Raw genomic sequence first — 14,057 nt, 5'->3', positions numbered from 1 at the left:
CTGATTCAGTCCACTGCGGTGGAAAGGCAACAGATACTACCCACACTGCACGGCCAGTCTGCCACCAGACCACCACAGTGTTTATTGGAGACAGTTTTTGAAAGATCAAGTATCTGTTATTAAGGGAAGGTTAGAATGTTTGGCTTGACTGCGTTTGTCAAATCAATGTTCATCTTTCAGGATTAGATCATGAGCTCATGGTTATGCTATTTAAGTGTAGCTGAAGGCTGAATATTGGTTAGCTTTCTTCTTGTTTCATCAGTGCTATGGAATTCCCATGCTGTGGAGTGCTGTGATTTTTAATGGAACTTCATTTTAACAGTATTATGGCCCCTATTAAACCAGGTCTAAATACAACTAGAACTGCTGAAAACACAAACAATTCCTGGTCACAAAATGGTCATTTCTCTTTAACTGGATTAAAGTGGGGCCCAAAATGAAGTGTTTTTTTTTTTTACCTGAAGTTTGCCAGTAAGCAAAACACATAATGGGCCTTTCTATTTGGTTTTGGACACATTGGCTCTGTAAGTGCCAAGTATTTCTGGCAGGGTTGAATTGGCAGCCTTCTCTTACCCTGCAGCCGAACCAACACTGGGTTAAATGGTCTAGCTGTTGGGTCTCTCAGGAGAGGAGAGTAGTGTGGAGCATGCAGCTACTTAAAGCTGTTGTGGGTTTGTGGGGCAGGCTATGGCACCAAATGCCATTATGTTCTCTGAGGAGATCGTCGCATGGCATTTTTCATTTCAGTTTGCCTACTTTTCTCTGTGGCTGTGGAGACGTTTTACAGTTCTTGACAGTTGTAAATCCTCTCAAATTAGACTGCTTTGGAATATCCTTCTTTTGTTCTTTTTCAATTGGTAAGATGGGGAAATGAATAGAGACCAGCTCAACACACACACACACACACACACACACACACACACACACACACACACACACACACTAGCCTCCCCTTGCCGAGAGAGCCTGCACACACACAGCCACCTATGGACTATGACACAGCTGTGTGTGTCTAGCTGGGGTTCCTTCAGGCTGTTTCTGACTGGGGTCAGTGTGGTAATGCTTCAGCCTGGAGGGAGGGAGTCACAGCCACAGACGCACACATGGCTTACATCACTCAGCCTAATCCTTGTGCCCCCTGGACCAGCAACAAGATCCTTTCCCAACACTTTTACTCATAGCAGCCTACAATGAAGAGCTGGGGAGAATGGAACATATTATCCCACTTCAAAGACTACAGGTTTTCATTAATATATTCACATTCTTTAGAAATGATTCTGTTTTTAAATGATCTGGTGAGGAGCTTAGGTCTTGAGACAAAATCTCTAACCAAAATTGAATTCCAGCTTTAGAAGGCATTGCAGCTCATTGTTGTTGTAGACTTAAGACTCCAATGAAATTGAAGTCTGTTAACACTGACTGGTTTAAATAGATTATCTCTCCAGGCCTCATGTACAGGAGCACATTTTAGATTTTCCAGCTGCCCGCCCAGCCTTAACATCACATGATCACTTCAGATCCAGGAATGAAGTTCAAACCCACATGAAGTGGCCTCTGAACCTCCTCTATGGCACATACCCTGTGTGTAGGAGTGTGTGTGTGTGTCCCTTGCTTCAGGAGGTGGATACTTTGTTTAATTTAGCATGAGAGCAAGACCAATAGATTGGGAGTGTGGAAGTTATAGAGAAGTAACATGTGAATGAGTAAGCTGTTGTACATGCGTGAGAGAACCAGACTTTCTTTCAGAGTTTGTTAATGTGTGAAAAGAGAGAGCGTCAGTGAGAGGCATGCTGTGATTAGAGAAGGCAGGGCTTGGGTCCCGGGGAGGTGGATGACATCATAGCATATTCCAGATAGGTTAAGAGTGGAGCAGGTGTTACTGACTGTGTCACTGCCGCAAAGAGAGGACAGCACACGGAACACAACACCATCTAGCACACAACACCGGACAGAACAGCACACAGCACAGTGTTCTCTCCATGAAGCTGGAACGCCATGGGAAAGACAAACCCACCTGTATCTGTTCTTCCAGGTGGCCGGAGAATACAAGTATCACCCAGAGTGCTTTGTGTGTCTGAGCTGCAAAGTGGTCATCGAGGACAGGGACACCTATGCTCTGGTAGAGCGCTCCAAACTGTACTGGTGAGAGTTGTTTTAATTCTGTTCCATTTTTTTGTTTAGTCTGATATTGATAGAGGCAGTTTAGGGAATGTGATTTATGTTATTGGAAATAGGCAGCATCGCTCTATTTCTGATTGAATATGTTGTCTCACCTGAGCTCCCTCTACGGTCTGACTCTCTCCATACCCCTCCTTCCTGCTCTCTTCTGCTCTACATATTTTTCTACAATAAAACTTTATTGTTCGCAAAGGGCAATTGTTTTGAAACAACGTACAGACAGATGACATAGGTGAAGTAGAACATGTTGATGAACACTTTAATAACATCATTATCCACAACACTGCCCCTTATTCCTTCTTTCTTCTCTCCTCTCTCTTCCTCTTCCTCTTGGTGCAGTGGGAAGTGCTATAAGCTGGTAGTCCTGGCACCCGTGTTGGAGAAGCGTTCGGCCGACTCGTCCCTGGACTCTCTGCCTCACACGGTCACCCTCATCTCCATGCCCTCTGCCACCAACAGCAAGAGGGGCTTTTCTGTCTCTGTCATAGGGGACGCAGCCAGCGGCTTAGCTAGCGTGCAAGTCAAAGAGTGAGTGGATTTAACTGTCACTCACAGCCAGTGAATCCATACACCCCTGACTGTCTAGGACTTGAGTGGGACAGGATGAGTCATGTGTTATGTAACTGATTATAGGTTTGGTGAATAACAAGGCATTATTCCTTGGTACCCAGATGTTTGTACATCACCAATAAGACTATGTAACCTGGATGTTAAATCCCACGTCTCTTTACTTTGGTGGCGTTATTATAGTCTTGATCAGGACTCGGCCAAAAGAGTCGCTCATTAGTTGATTGATGTACTTGATGTTGTGGACAGTCAGACACACCCACCTGTGTATTGTCTAGGTGCTCACTGCTGATTAGTCAATAGAACCAGCTCTCTTCTGATAGACCTGTATGAATTCAGGTCATAGTTCATGCTGATACTGGTGCTTCTGACAGACATGTATTTGTGCTGTATTTCTCTCAGAGTCAGAGGGATGCATATCAGCCCGGAAGTTCGGAATGCCATCCACGTTGGTGACAGGATCCTGGAGATCAACGGTCTTCCAGTGGGGACACTGATGGAGGAAGAGGTGAGTTGCGTGATACTGTTTTTCACCATTCACTGACGTTTTACGTGGTTAACTTCATAACATTCAGTAGTTTGAATAAAGCAATGAAATGTAGTCTCTATTCAGTAGTAACCCAGTAGTGTTTAATAAAGCGTGACTATTACATAAGTATTTGCGACCGTTGCTCTATTATGCACCTCATTTTCAAACACTTTTAAAACACGGAAGCCAAACGCAGAAACTATGGATACAACTTCCCGCGCGCTCGCACATTATTCATAATTCATATGTGCACCACTAGAAATCCCTGCATTAGCATGTTTCTGTTAGCCGAAACATCCTGACAAAATACAATAGATCACTGGCCTTATGGGTCTGGACTTTGTAGACAAAACTGCAGAGAAATCCCCCCCATAATTGATCCAAATACTGGAATGCATTAAAAACGCCGGGCGTTTGTCTGGTTATTCAAATTACATATGCTATTCACTGCAGTTTACAGCCTAGACTAGAGTTTTGTACTCACTTCAAAACAATAATAATATTCTTCATTACACTGTGCTGTTGTAGCCTAGGTAAGATATTTCTTGTCCCTAAAAAACTGAAACATAATGTAGCTTTTCCAGCTGCGTTCTCAGGGACTGGGAGGGAGCACACTCAGCACAGCTTCGGGATCAGCTTCAGGATCAACTTTTTTTCTTTCGCTGTGTAAATTGACAGGACATATTCACTGCGGTACTAAGCCTAACATTGAGCTCATGAATTATGATATAATATGCATATGCTTCTACTTATGCTATAGGCTACATTTCTAGCCTCTGTCTTTCTGTTGCACAATTACGCACCTGGCCTCTCCGCTGCCACAGCTATTCCTCTTACATCTTGTGAAGTCCCAGGAAAAAGCAGATTACAAAATGTTGTTGGACACTTATTTTTTAATTTTTTTGCCTACTTATAGCCTATAGTAGGAGAGATGCGCGCTTGCTCTTGCTTGCTGAATGTAAAATAGGCTACAGCATTAGCGGCCGGAGAGTTTGAAAGGAGAATCACATATTTTCTTATAGTAGGCCTATCTTAACATCGATAGACTACATCCTGACAAAATACACCATATGAGCGGCCTGCTAATGTACCTTTCTTGTCCTTCTAAACTGTCGAGAACAGACACAAACTGATCCATATTGTTTCATAATCATGCCTAGGCTGTAGACCTATGCAGTTATTTTGGCATGAAACAAAACAGGACGTTTAAGCGGTTATTCAAATTTGCCAACGTCACTGCAGTTTACAACCTATGGATAATAATTGTATATTCACTTGAGAATGACAATACATTTCTTGTTGCACTGTGTTGTTGTAGCCCGGGTATAATAATTGTCTTGTCTTAAAAATGTAGGCCTATGCCTAATCAATAGTGGAACTTTGCGTGCCCGGCCCAGGGACCACAGAGTGCAGCCTGGAGGAACACACTACACATTTTCTATTTCATCATCTGTTCACTTTTTTTTCTTGCACTTTGACAGGTAATTATTTTGCCTATAGGCCTAATATTTAGTTAATGAATGGCCTAATATCAGGCTAGTATTTAGCTTCTTACCTCAGCTACACATCACTACCCTCTCTCTTCCGGCTGTTCCCGTGCGCAACAGGTTATAGGCTACGTAAGCCTCTCCACAATAGGCCATTCCTCTTCTTGTGAAATCCCAAGAAAGCTATAGGCTACAAAAGCTATAGGACATTTATTTTGATACTTTTTAATACTAAGCCCAATAACCAATTCAGGGAAAGAAGCGGGCTTGCTTTTACTAATTGCTGAATGTAAAACAGGCGTACAGCATAGAAAATGCATTTTGGGGAAAGTTGAGGAGAGAAAGTGCATTAGTGTTGTCTTTTTGGGCTGGTAATGATAACATTGTTGCACTGATGCATTGCAAATACACTACCTGACCAAAAGTTGAACATCTCATTCCAGAATCATGGGCATTAACATAGAGTTGGTCCCCCTTTTGCTGCTATAACAGCCGCCACTCTTCTGGGAAGGCTTTCCTCTAGATGTTGGAACATTGCTGTGGGGACTTCCGTCCAGCCACGAGCATTAGTGAGGTCGGGCACTGATGTTGGGCGATTAGGCTTGGCTCGCAGTCGGCGTTCCAATTTATCCCAAAGGTGTTTGATGGGGTTGAGGTCAGGGTTCTGTGCAGGCCAGTCATGTTCTTCCACACCAATCTCGACAAACCATTTCTGTATGGACCTCGCTTTATGCATGAGGGCATTGTCATGCTGAAACAGGAAAGGGCCTTCTCCAAACTGTTGCCACAAAGTTGGAAGCACAGAATCGTCTAGAATGTCATTGTATGCTGTAGCATTAAGATCTCCCCTCACTGGAACTAAGGGGCCTAGCCCAAACCATGAAAAACAGCCCCAGACCATTATTCCTCGGCCACCAGACTTTACAGCTGGCACTATGCGTTGAGGCAGGAAGCGTTCTCCTGGCATCCGCCAAACCCAGATTCGTACGTCGGACTGCCAGATGGTGAAGCGTGATTCATCACTCCAGAGAACGTGTTTCCACCGCACCAGAGTCCAATGGCAGCGCGCTTTACATCACTCCAGCCGACGCTTGGCATTTTGCATGGTGATCTTAGACTTGTGTGCAGCTGTTCGGTCATGGAAACCCATTTCATTAAGCTCCCGATGAACAGTTCTTGTGCTGACATTGCTTCCAGAGTCAGTTTGGGACTCAGTAGTGAGTATTTCAACTGAGGACAGACGCTTCAGCACTCGGCGGTCCCGTTCTGTGAGCTTGTGTGGCCTACAACTTCGCAGCTGAGCCATTGTTGCTCCTAGACGTTTCCACTTCACAATAACAGGACTTCCAGTTGACTGGGACAAGGCAGACATTTGACGAACTGACTTGTTGGAAAGGTGGCATTTTATGACGGTGCTATGTTGAAAGTCACTGAGCTCTTTAATAAGGCCATTCTACTGCCAATGTTTGTTTATGGAGATTGCATGGCTGTGCGCTAAATGTTATACGCCTGTCAGCAACGGGTGTGGCTGAAATGGTAGAATCCACTAATTTAATGGGGTGTCCACATACTTTCGTGTATATATAGTGTAGTAGCACAGGCATAACCTAGTTGAGCACAGTGAAAAAGAAGACCCAAAGGAATTGACAACCGTTAGAAAAACCAAAATCACTTGCAAACCACTTAAACAATGAGTCAATGACATGCTGTAAAAGATGCTCAGGCTAAATGGCGTTTGTCGAATTGCTACATTTAAATACAGGTTATATTCTTTTTTTGTTAGGCCTACATGTACATTAAAGTATTATTATTATGACAAAACATACCTTGACAACACTGAATAGGGTGAACCAGTATCTATGATTTAGAGACCTCATGAATGGTTTTGTGTTACCCCCTTATTAATAGGCAGTGTACAGTAGGATGCGTTGATCAGTTGATTGACAGGTGCAGGACTATAGAATGATAAACTTTCCTGTACAGGCTCACCAACGTTTTATAGTTATGTAGCCTATAGTTTCTCATTATAGTTATCGTTATTGGCTTGGTGGACGGTCCTTAACTCTTAAACAACACCACTAATGTAATTATCACAACAGAACTACTAGTAGGTCTAGCTAACATTAGCAAACGTGAATGAAATAGGCTACATATACAATTACACTTGTTTACTTGACTTTTATACTCTATATATTGACTCCTTCAAATAATTTACTCAAGCAAGTTTGCCACCGGCCCGCTCTAGTAGGTAAGTAAAGTGGAAGTCAAATCCATCACTTCCATTGTTTGGCTATGCCCATAGACACATTCTAAAATGAGGTGGATAGAAGACAGAACGTGATCTTTGCATTCTGTCCACTCTGCCTTAATTTAAACATTCTTTAGTTGGGGAGGATGGCATCTGGAAGGACTCAACACAATCTCACCACACCACCTTACCAAACCATGTGCATTCCAATGGTGCATTCACTGATATAATTTTAGTTCCCACCTTTCCTGTTTGCCACAAGGTGTGTTCGAATTAAAATTCTTCGGCTCCATTCAAGTCATGTTGTATAAGTCAATTTGATAGCTCTTCGGGTGGTCAGGAATCAGGAACCTGTTCTCATTGGAACCCTGCCTAGTTCTTCTAATTCCATCCCGTGTTCTATGGGCTGTATACCAATACCTCTCTCATTAGTGTTGCGTGCTCATGTTACTATGTCAGAGAGGACTTTGTCCAAGCAGATTATGTATTTTCATTGGTGTTTTCAGGTGGAGGACCTCATCCATCGGACCAGTCAGACACTGCAGTTGCTCATAGAGTATGATCCAGTCAGGCAGCGGTTGGACAGGCTCAGACTGGGGTCCTCGCAAAACCGCTTGGGGGTCCCCGCCACCTCCCGCATGCGCCTGTCTTCGCCCTCTAACAGTGTCCTGGAGAGGACAGACGTGGTGGATGACGGCACCCTAAAGAGGAGGTCTCTAAGGTACAGCTGAACCAGCCGACCTTAGGAGAGAGAGTCTAATCATTGGGGGCAGAAATGGAGAGATACAAAGTTATTTATAATTTGTTCCAGTATATCTTGATCTACGTATGTCTAATTGACATTTGTCCCTCTCTGTAAATGGAAGGCGTAGCAACAGCATCTGTAAGTCCCCTGGGCCAACCTCCCCTAAGGAACGCCCTATCCTGACCCGGGACATTGGGCGCTCCGAATCCCTGCGCTCCTCCAGCAGCTGCTCCCATCGCATCTTCCGCCCCTGTGACCTCATCCACGGAGAAGTGCTGGGCAAGGGCTTCTTCGGCCAGGCTATCAAGGTCAGCTCCTCACCCAACAATCAACCTCTTTTTTTTCCACACACATCTCAATCTCTCACATCTACTCCATGCCTTCACATGCCTTCACACAGACGTCAGTGTTTTGTTTTTCTCCTCATTGACAGGTAACCCACAAAGCCACTGGTGAGGTGATGGTGATGAAGGAGTTGATTCGCTGTGATGAGGAGACGCAGAAGACCTTTCTAAAGGAGGTCAGTAGTCTAGTCCACTCATCTTTACGGATTTGCTTCAGTCTTCGGAGGGAAACGTAAGCTTCAGATGTTTTTCAAAGATAAAATGTGGAAATTGATTGCTGTGGTGTTAAAGTTCAGATTGAAAGCATAAAGGTGAGTTTTTAAAGATGGAATCTGCAGTAAGGGGAAATGGCGCCACTGGCCGCCCACCACCGTTGTTATTGTTTTTGTTGTCGAGTTGAAGAGCGTCACGCAGCATGGTAAAAAAAAGGTCAGTACATATTGTGGTCTTCTATTGCGCGTGCAATGATGTCCGAGGTTGAAAATACTGTGTTGGTTGTTTACAGGCCGTGGCTGTTTCACCATTAAGGATTGCAGCTTTAAGTGTATCTCTCTCTCCAGGTCAAAGTGATGAGGAGTCTGGAACATCCCCACGTGTTGAAGTTCATCGGCGTGCTATACAAGGACAAGAGGCTGAATTTAATAACCGAGTTTATTGAGGGAGGCACACTGAAGGATTTCATTAGAGACATGGTGTGTTTCAGCTAATTAATTCACTTAACCCTCTCTCTTCTCTCCCACTGCACCAAAATATAGTTTATAAATAAATAGCTGTTACTGTTTTCCTTAAAGGGAGACTTTGGGATTTTGGCAATGAGGCCCTTTATCTATTTACCCAGAGTCAGATTTTACATTTTACATTTACGAGCGACTTACAAATTGGTGCATTCACCTTATGATATCCAGTGGAACAACCACTTTACAATAGTACATCTATATATTTTTTTTTGGGGGGGGGTAGTAGGGGGGAGGTTAGAAGGATTACTTTATCCTATCCCAGGTATTCCTTAAAGAGGTGGGGTTTCGGGTGTCTCCGGAAGGTGGTGATTGACTCCGCTGTCCTGGCGTCATGAGGGAGCTTGTTCCACCATTGGGGTGCCAGAGCAGCGAACAGTTTTGACTGGGCTGAGCGGGAACTGTGCTTCCGCAGAGGTAGGGAGGCGAGCAGGCCAGAGGTGGATGAACACAGTGCCCTTCTTTGGGTGTAGGGACTGATCAGAGCCTGAAGGTACGGAGGTGCCGTTCCCCTCACAGCTCCGTAGGCAAGCACCATGGTCTTGTAGCAGATGCGAGCTTCAACTGGAAGCCAGTGGAGTGTGCGGAGGAGCGGGGTGACGTGAGAGAACTTGGGAAGTTTGAACACCAGACGGGCTGCGGCGTTCTGGATGAGTTGTAGGGGTTTAATGGCACAGGCAGGGAGCCCCGCCAGCAGCGAGTTGTAGTAATCCAGACGGGAGATGACAAGTGCCTGGATTAGGACCTGCGCCGCTTCCTGTGTAAGGCAGGGTCGTACTCTGCGAATGTTGTAGAGCAGGAACCTACAGGATCGGGTCACCGCCTTGATGTTAGCGGAGAACGACAGGGTGTTGTCCAGGGTCACGCCAAGGCTCTTAGCACTCTGGGAGGAGGACACAATGGAGTTGTCAACCGTGATGGCGAGATCATGGAACGGGCAGTCCTTCCCCGGGAGGAAGTGCAGCTCCGTCTTGCCGAGGTTCAGCTTGAGGTGGTGATCCGTCCTCCACACTGATATGTCTGCCAGACATGCAGAGATACGATTCGCCACCTGGTTATCAGAAGGGGGAAAGGAGAAGATTAATTGTGTGTCGTCTGCGTAGCAATGATAGGAGAGACCATGTGAGGATATGACAGAGCCAAGTGACTTGGTGTATAGCGAGAATAGGAGAGGGCCTAGAACTGAGCCCTGGGGGACACCAGTGGTGAGAGCATGTGGTGCGGAGACGGATTCTCGCCACGCCACCTGGTAGGAGCGACCTGTCAGGTAGGACGCAATCCAAGAGTGAGCCGCACCGGAGATGCCCAACTCGGAGAGGGTGGAGAGGAGGATCTGATGGTTCACAGTATCAAAGGCAGCAGATAGGTCTAGAAGGATGAGAGCAGAGGAGAGAGAGTTAGCTTTAGCAGTGCGGAGAGCCTCCGTGACACAGAGAAGAGCAGTCTCAGTTGAATGACCAGTCTTGAAACCTGACTGATTTGGATCAAGAAGGTCATTCTGAGAGAGATAGCAAGAGAGCTGGCCAAATACGGCACGCTCTAGTTTTCGAGAGAAAAGAAAGAAGGGATACTGGTCTGTAGATTAACTTGTGGATACCATTTTTATGTCTGGCAAGTATGAAGGAAGTTAGAGTTAAGCACAATGTCTGGAAGTCAGACTTCCAGACATTGTGCTAATGCTAGTTAGCATTGGCTCACAAAACTACCTGTAACTTCCTTCATACTGGACACAGAGACAGAAAAATGGTATCCACAAGTTCATCGGACTCTGGGAAATTAGATACAGTGCCTCATTGCCAAATCCCAAATTATCCCTTTAAGGGCCTGTGCTGTGTGGGACTGGGACTGACTTGACCTGAGGTAAACTCTGCTCAGATAAAGGCTGTTGGCTCAGTGGTGGGCTGGCTGGCATGTAAACCAGCAGAGATGTGGAATGGGAGTAAATAGAGAAAGTGTTCCCAGGTGAAGATTCAAAGGAGTTTATTACCACCCTTACTTCCCAGATTGGATCATTTACACCGCAGTCCAACAAAACATATGGTCAACAGCAATCAGAGGGAACTGGAGTTTCAATTATTTGATTTGAGATTTTCAGTGGTGGGTTACACTATATGATTTTGTGTAACTTTCCTTTGAACGCCCACAATATTCTGTGTAGCCATAAAGGCTACTAAGGGGCCCACCTATTCATTTCTTGTTGTTTATTTTTCCCTGGGTTGCTACAGGACCAGTTTCCATGGGAGCAGAGGGTCAGTTTCGCAAAAGGCATTGCTTCTGGAATGGTGAGTTGGCCCCTTCCAGGGATATTTACTGTTGGAGGTTAAATACTGTCCCTATAGACACTGGCTGCTTTTTGTTCAGCTGGAGCACCTTCCAATATGTATGGTGGTAGTTAAACACAATGCATTTTAAAGGTACAGTACTTGGTTTCAGGTTGACTCTGACTCTATGAACTGAGATCAAATTACTTGATGAAGGGATTGCTCTTGCCAATGGGTCATACTGGAGTGTGGGGCTTTGCAGTGACCTAGGGGTAGCCATATGTTCCACATACCTTACTGTCTGTCTTAGCCAACAGAGTGGCAGGCCTTCCCATTTCCCTGGAGACCACTTCAATACTGACAGTTCCTTATTCTCTGATTCCCTTTCCTTACAACCCACAGTCCTTCCACAGAAACACAAGTATGTAGGGCAACAAAATAATTTATTTGTTCCCTTAAGACATTGTCAAATGATGAAGTTTCTATCAGCCAGGCTTAGTGGGAGACGTTTTAAGCTACATTGTTTTCTATGCAGCATAAAGCACTATTTATGTCTTTAATATGCCGTGTTTGCTTCCACTTGTGGATGATTGGTTTGACTCATATTTTTTCCTTATTTCAGGCTTACTTGCATTCAATGAGCATCATCCACAGAGATCTTAACTCTCACAACTGCCTGGTGAAACTGGTAGGTGACCTATCCTGAATTGTACATGGCAAGCTAACTCAAAGATAGACAGGTAGAGGAGAATATAGAAAATCAGAGATCCATTTCAGTTTTCCTGATCCATTTACAGAAACACATGCAGATTCCACTCCTGCTTCATTATCTCTCATTAATCAGTCATTGTTTCTCTTTTATACCAAAAGTGTGTGTTTGGCTTCTAAACTGTTAAAGATTGATGTACCGTGGGTAGTGTAGGTTCTTGTCTTAGATTAACCTGGAGGCAGGGTGTTCTAGAACATGTTTTGTTGTGGTGACAGAAGTCTTTGATTGGGACAGAGTAGTCTTTTTGGTACAGGCCAGTTAGAGCTATGTTCTATTCTAGCAGTAGAACACAACTCACAACAACATATTGTGTAAGTAATAAAGTACAGGCTTATATAGGTCTTCACAGAGCTTTCACTGTATGGTAACCCTCCATGAGGTGTAATGAGTCTTGTCTGTTATTTCCACAGACAGACTAATTGATTTACATGTAGTGACCTATGTATAACTGTATACCTGTCTCAGTTCAGTGTCTATTATTTATATATATATACACTGCTCAAAAAAATAAAGGGAACACTTAAACAACACAATGTAACTCCAAGTCAATCACACTTCTGTGAAATCAAACTGTCCACTTAGGAAGCAACACTGATTGACAATAAATGTCACATGCTGTTGTGCAAATGGAATAGACAACAGGTGGAAATGATAGGCAATTAGCAAGACACCCCCAATAAAGCAGTGGTTCTGCAGGTGGGGACCACAGACCACTTCTCAGTTCCTATGCTTCCTGGCTGATGTTTTGGTCACTTTTGAATGCTGGCAGTGCTTTCACTCTAGCGGTAGCATGAGACGGAGTCTACAACCCACACAAGTGGCTCAGGTAGTGCAGCTCATTCAGGATGGCACATCAATGCGAGCTGTGGCAAGAAGGTTTGCTGTGTCTGTCAGCGTAGTGTCCAGAGCATGGAGGTGCTACCAGGAGACAGGCCAGTACATCAGGAGACGTGGAGGAGACCATAGGAGGGTAACAACCCAGCAGCAGGACCGCTACCTCCGCCTTTGTGCAAGGAGGAGCAGGAGAAGCACTGCCAGAGCCCTGCAAAATGACCTCCAGCAGGCCACAAATGTGCATGTGTCTTCTCAAACGGTCAGAAACAGACTCCATGAGGGTGGTATGAGGGCCCGACGTCCACAGGTGGGGGTTGTGCTTACAGCCCAACACCGTGCAGGACGTTTGGCATTTGCCAGAGAACACCACGATTGGCAAATTCGCCACTGCTCTTCACAGATGAAAGCAGGTTCCCACTGAGCACATGTGACAGAGTCTGGAGACGCCGTGGAGAACGTTCTGCTGCCTGCAACATCCTCCAGCATGACCGGTTTGGCGGTGGGTCAGTCATGGTGTTGGATGGCATTTCTTTGGGGGGCCGCACAGCCCTCCATGTGCTCGCCAGAGGTAGCCTGACTGCCATTAGGTACCGAGATGAGATCCTCAGACCCCGTTTGAGACCATATGCTGGTGCGGTTGGCCCTGGGTTCCTCCTAATGCAAGACAATGCTGGACCTCATGTGGCTGGAGTGTGTCAGCAGATCCTGCAAGAGGAAGGCATTGATGCTATGGACTGGCCCGCCCGTTCCCCAGACCTGAATCCAATTGAGCACATCTGGGACATCATGTCTAGCTCCATCCACAAACGCCACGTTGCACCACAGACTGTCCAGGAGTTGGCGGATGCTTTAGTCCAGGTCTGGGAGGAGATCCCTCAGGAGACCATCCGCCACCTCATCATGAGCATGCCCAGGCGTTGTAGGGAGGTCATACAGGCACGTGGAGGCCACACACACTACTGAGCCTCATTTTGACTTGTTTTAAGGACATTACATCAAAGTTGGCTCAGCCTGTAGTGTGGTTTTCCACTTTAATTTTGAGTGTGACTCCAAATCCAGACCTCCATGGGTTGATAAATTGGATTTCCATTGATTATTTTTGTGTGATTTTGTTGTCAGCACATTCAACTATGTAAAGAAAAAAGTATTTAATAAGATTATTTCTTTCATTCAGATCTAGGATGTGTTGTTTAAGTGTTCCCTTTATTTTTTTGAGCAATATATATATATATATATATATATAAGACAACACACATACCCATCTGGTCATACTTCATTGTGATTTATTTTATTGGTCATTGTTTCTTACTGCTTATGTGTAAAGTCAATCTCATCCTTTGTTGTTATTTGACCCATATTGA

The 14,057-nt window shown here is 44.9% G+C and overlaps 1 protein-coding gene across 2 annotated transcripts in view; it reads left to right on the top strand.

Moving 5' to 3' along the window:
• The window catches only part of LOC106580321 (LIM domain kinase 2), a 36,741-nt gene that overhangs the window by 18,717 nt on the left and 3,967 nt on the right, over window positions 1–14,057 (top strand). The window contains exons 1-10 of one of the 2 annotated variants that reach the window (XM_014161205.2): window positions 1,074–1,240; window positions 2,033–2,142; window positions 2,518–2,706; window positions 3,148–3,253; window positions 7,516–7,730; window positions 7,876–8,062; window positions 8,188–8,274; window positions 8,659–8,790; window positions 11,058–11,114; window positions 11,716–11,781. In XM_014161205.2, the coding sequence (XP_014016680.1) occupies window positions 1,208–1,240; window positions 2,033–2,142; window positions 2,518–2,706; window positions 3,148–3,253; window positions 7,516–7,730; window positions 7,876–8,062; window positions 8,188–8,274; window positions 8,659–8,790; window positions 11,058–11,114; window positions 11,716–11,781 (1,182 nt within the window). In that variant the 5' untranslated portion in view covers window positions 1,074–1,207. Of the gene's footprint in view, window positions 1–1,073; window positions 1,241–2,032; window positions 2,143–2,517; window positions 2,707–3,147; window positions 3,254–7,515; window positions 7,731–7,875; window positions 8,063–8,187; window positions 8,275–8,658; window positions 8,791–11,057; window positions 11,115–11,715; window positions 11,782–14,057 lie in introns of those variants that run through there. The other variant, XM_014161204.2, reaches the window with a different exon arrangement.

The sequence above is a fragment of the Salmo salar genome, chromosome ssa20, assembly GCF_905237065.1.
Source record: "Salmo salar chromosome ssa20, Ssal_v3.1, whole genome shotgun sequence".
Lineage (NCBI taxonomy): Eukaryota > Metazoa > Chordata > Actinopteri > Salmoniformes > Salmonidae > Salmo > Salmo salar.
Note: the sequence above shows the minus strand (reverse complement) of the source record. Positions and strands in the feature narration are given on the sequence as shown.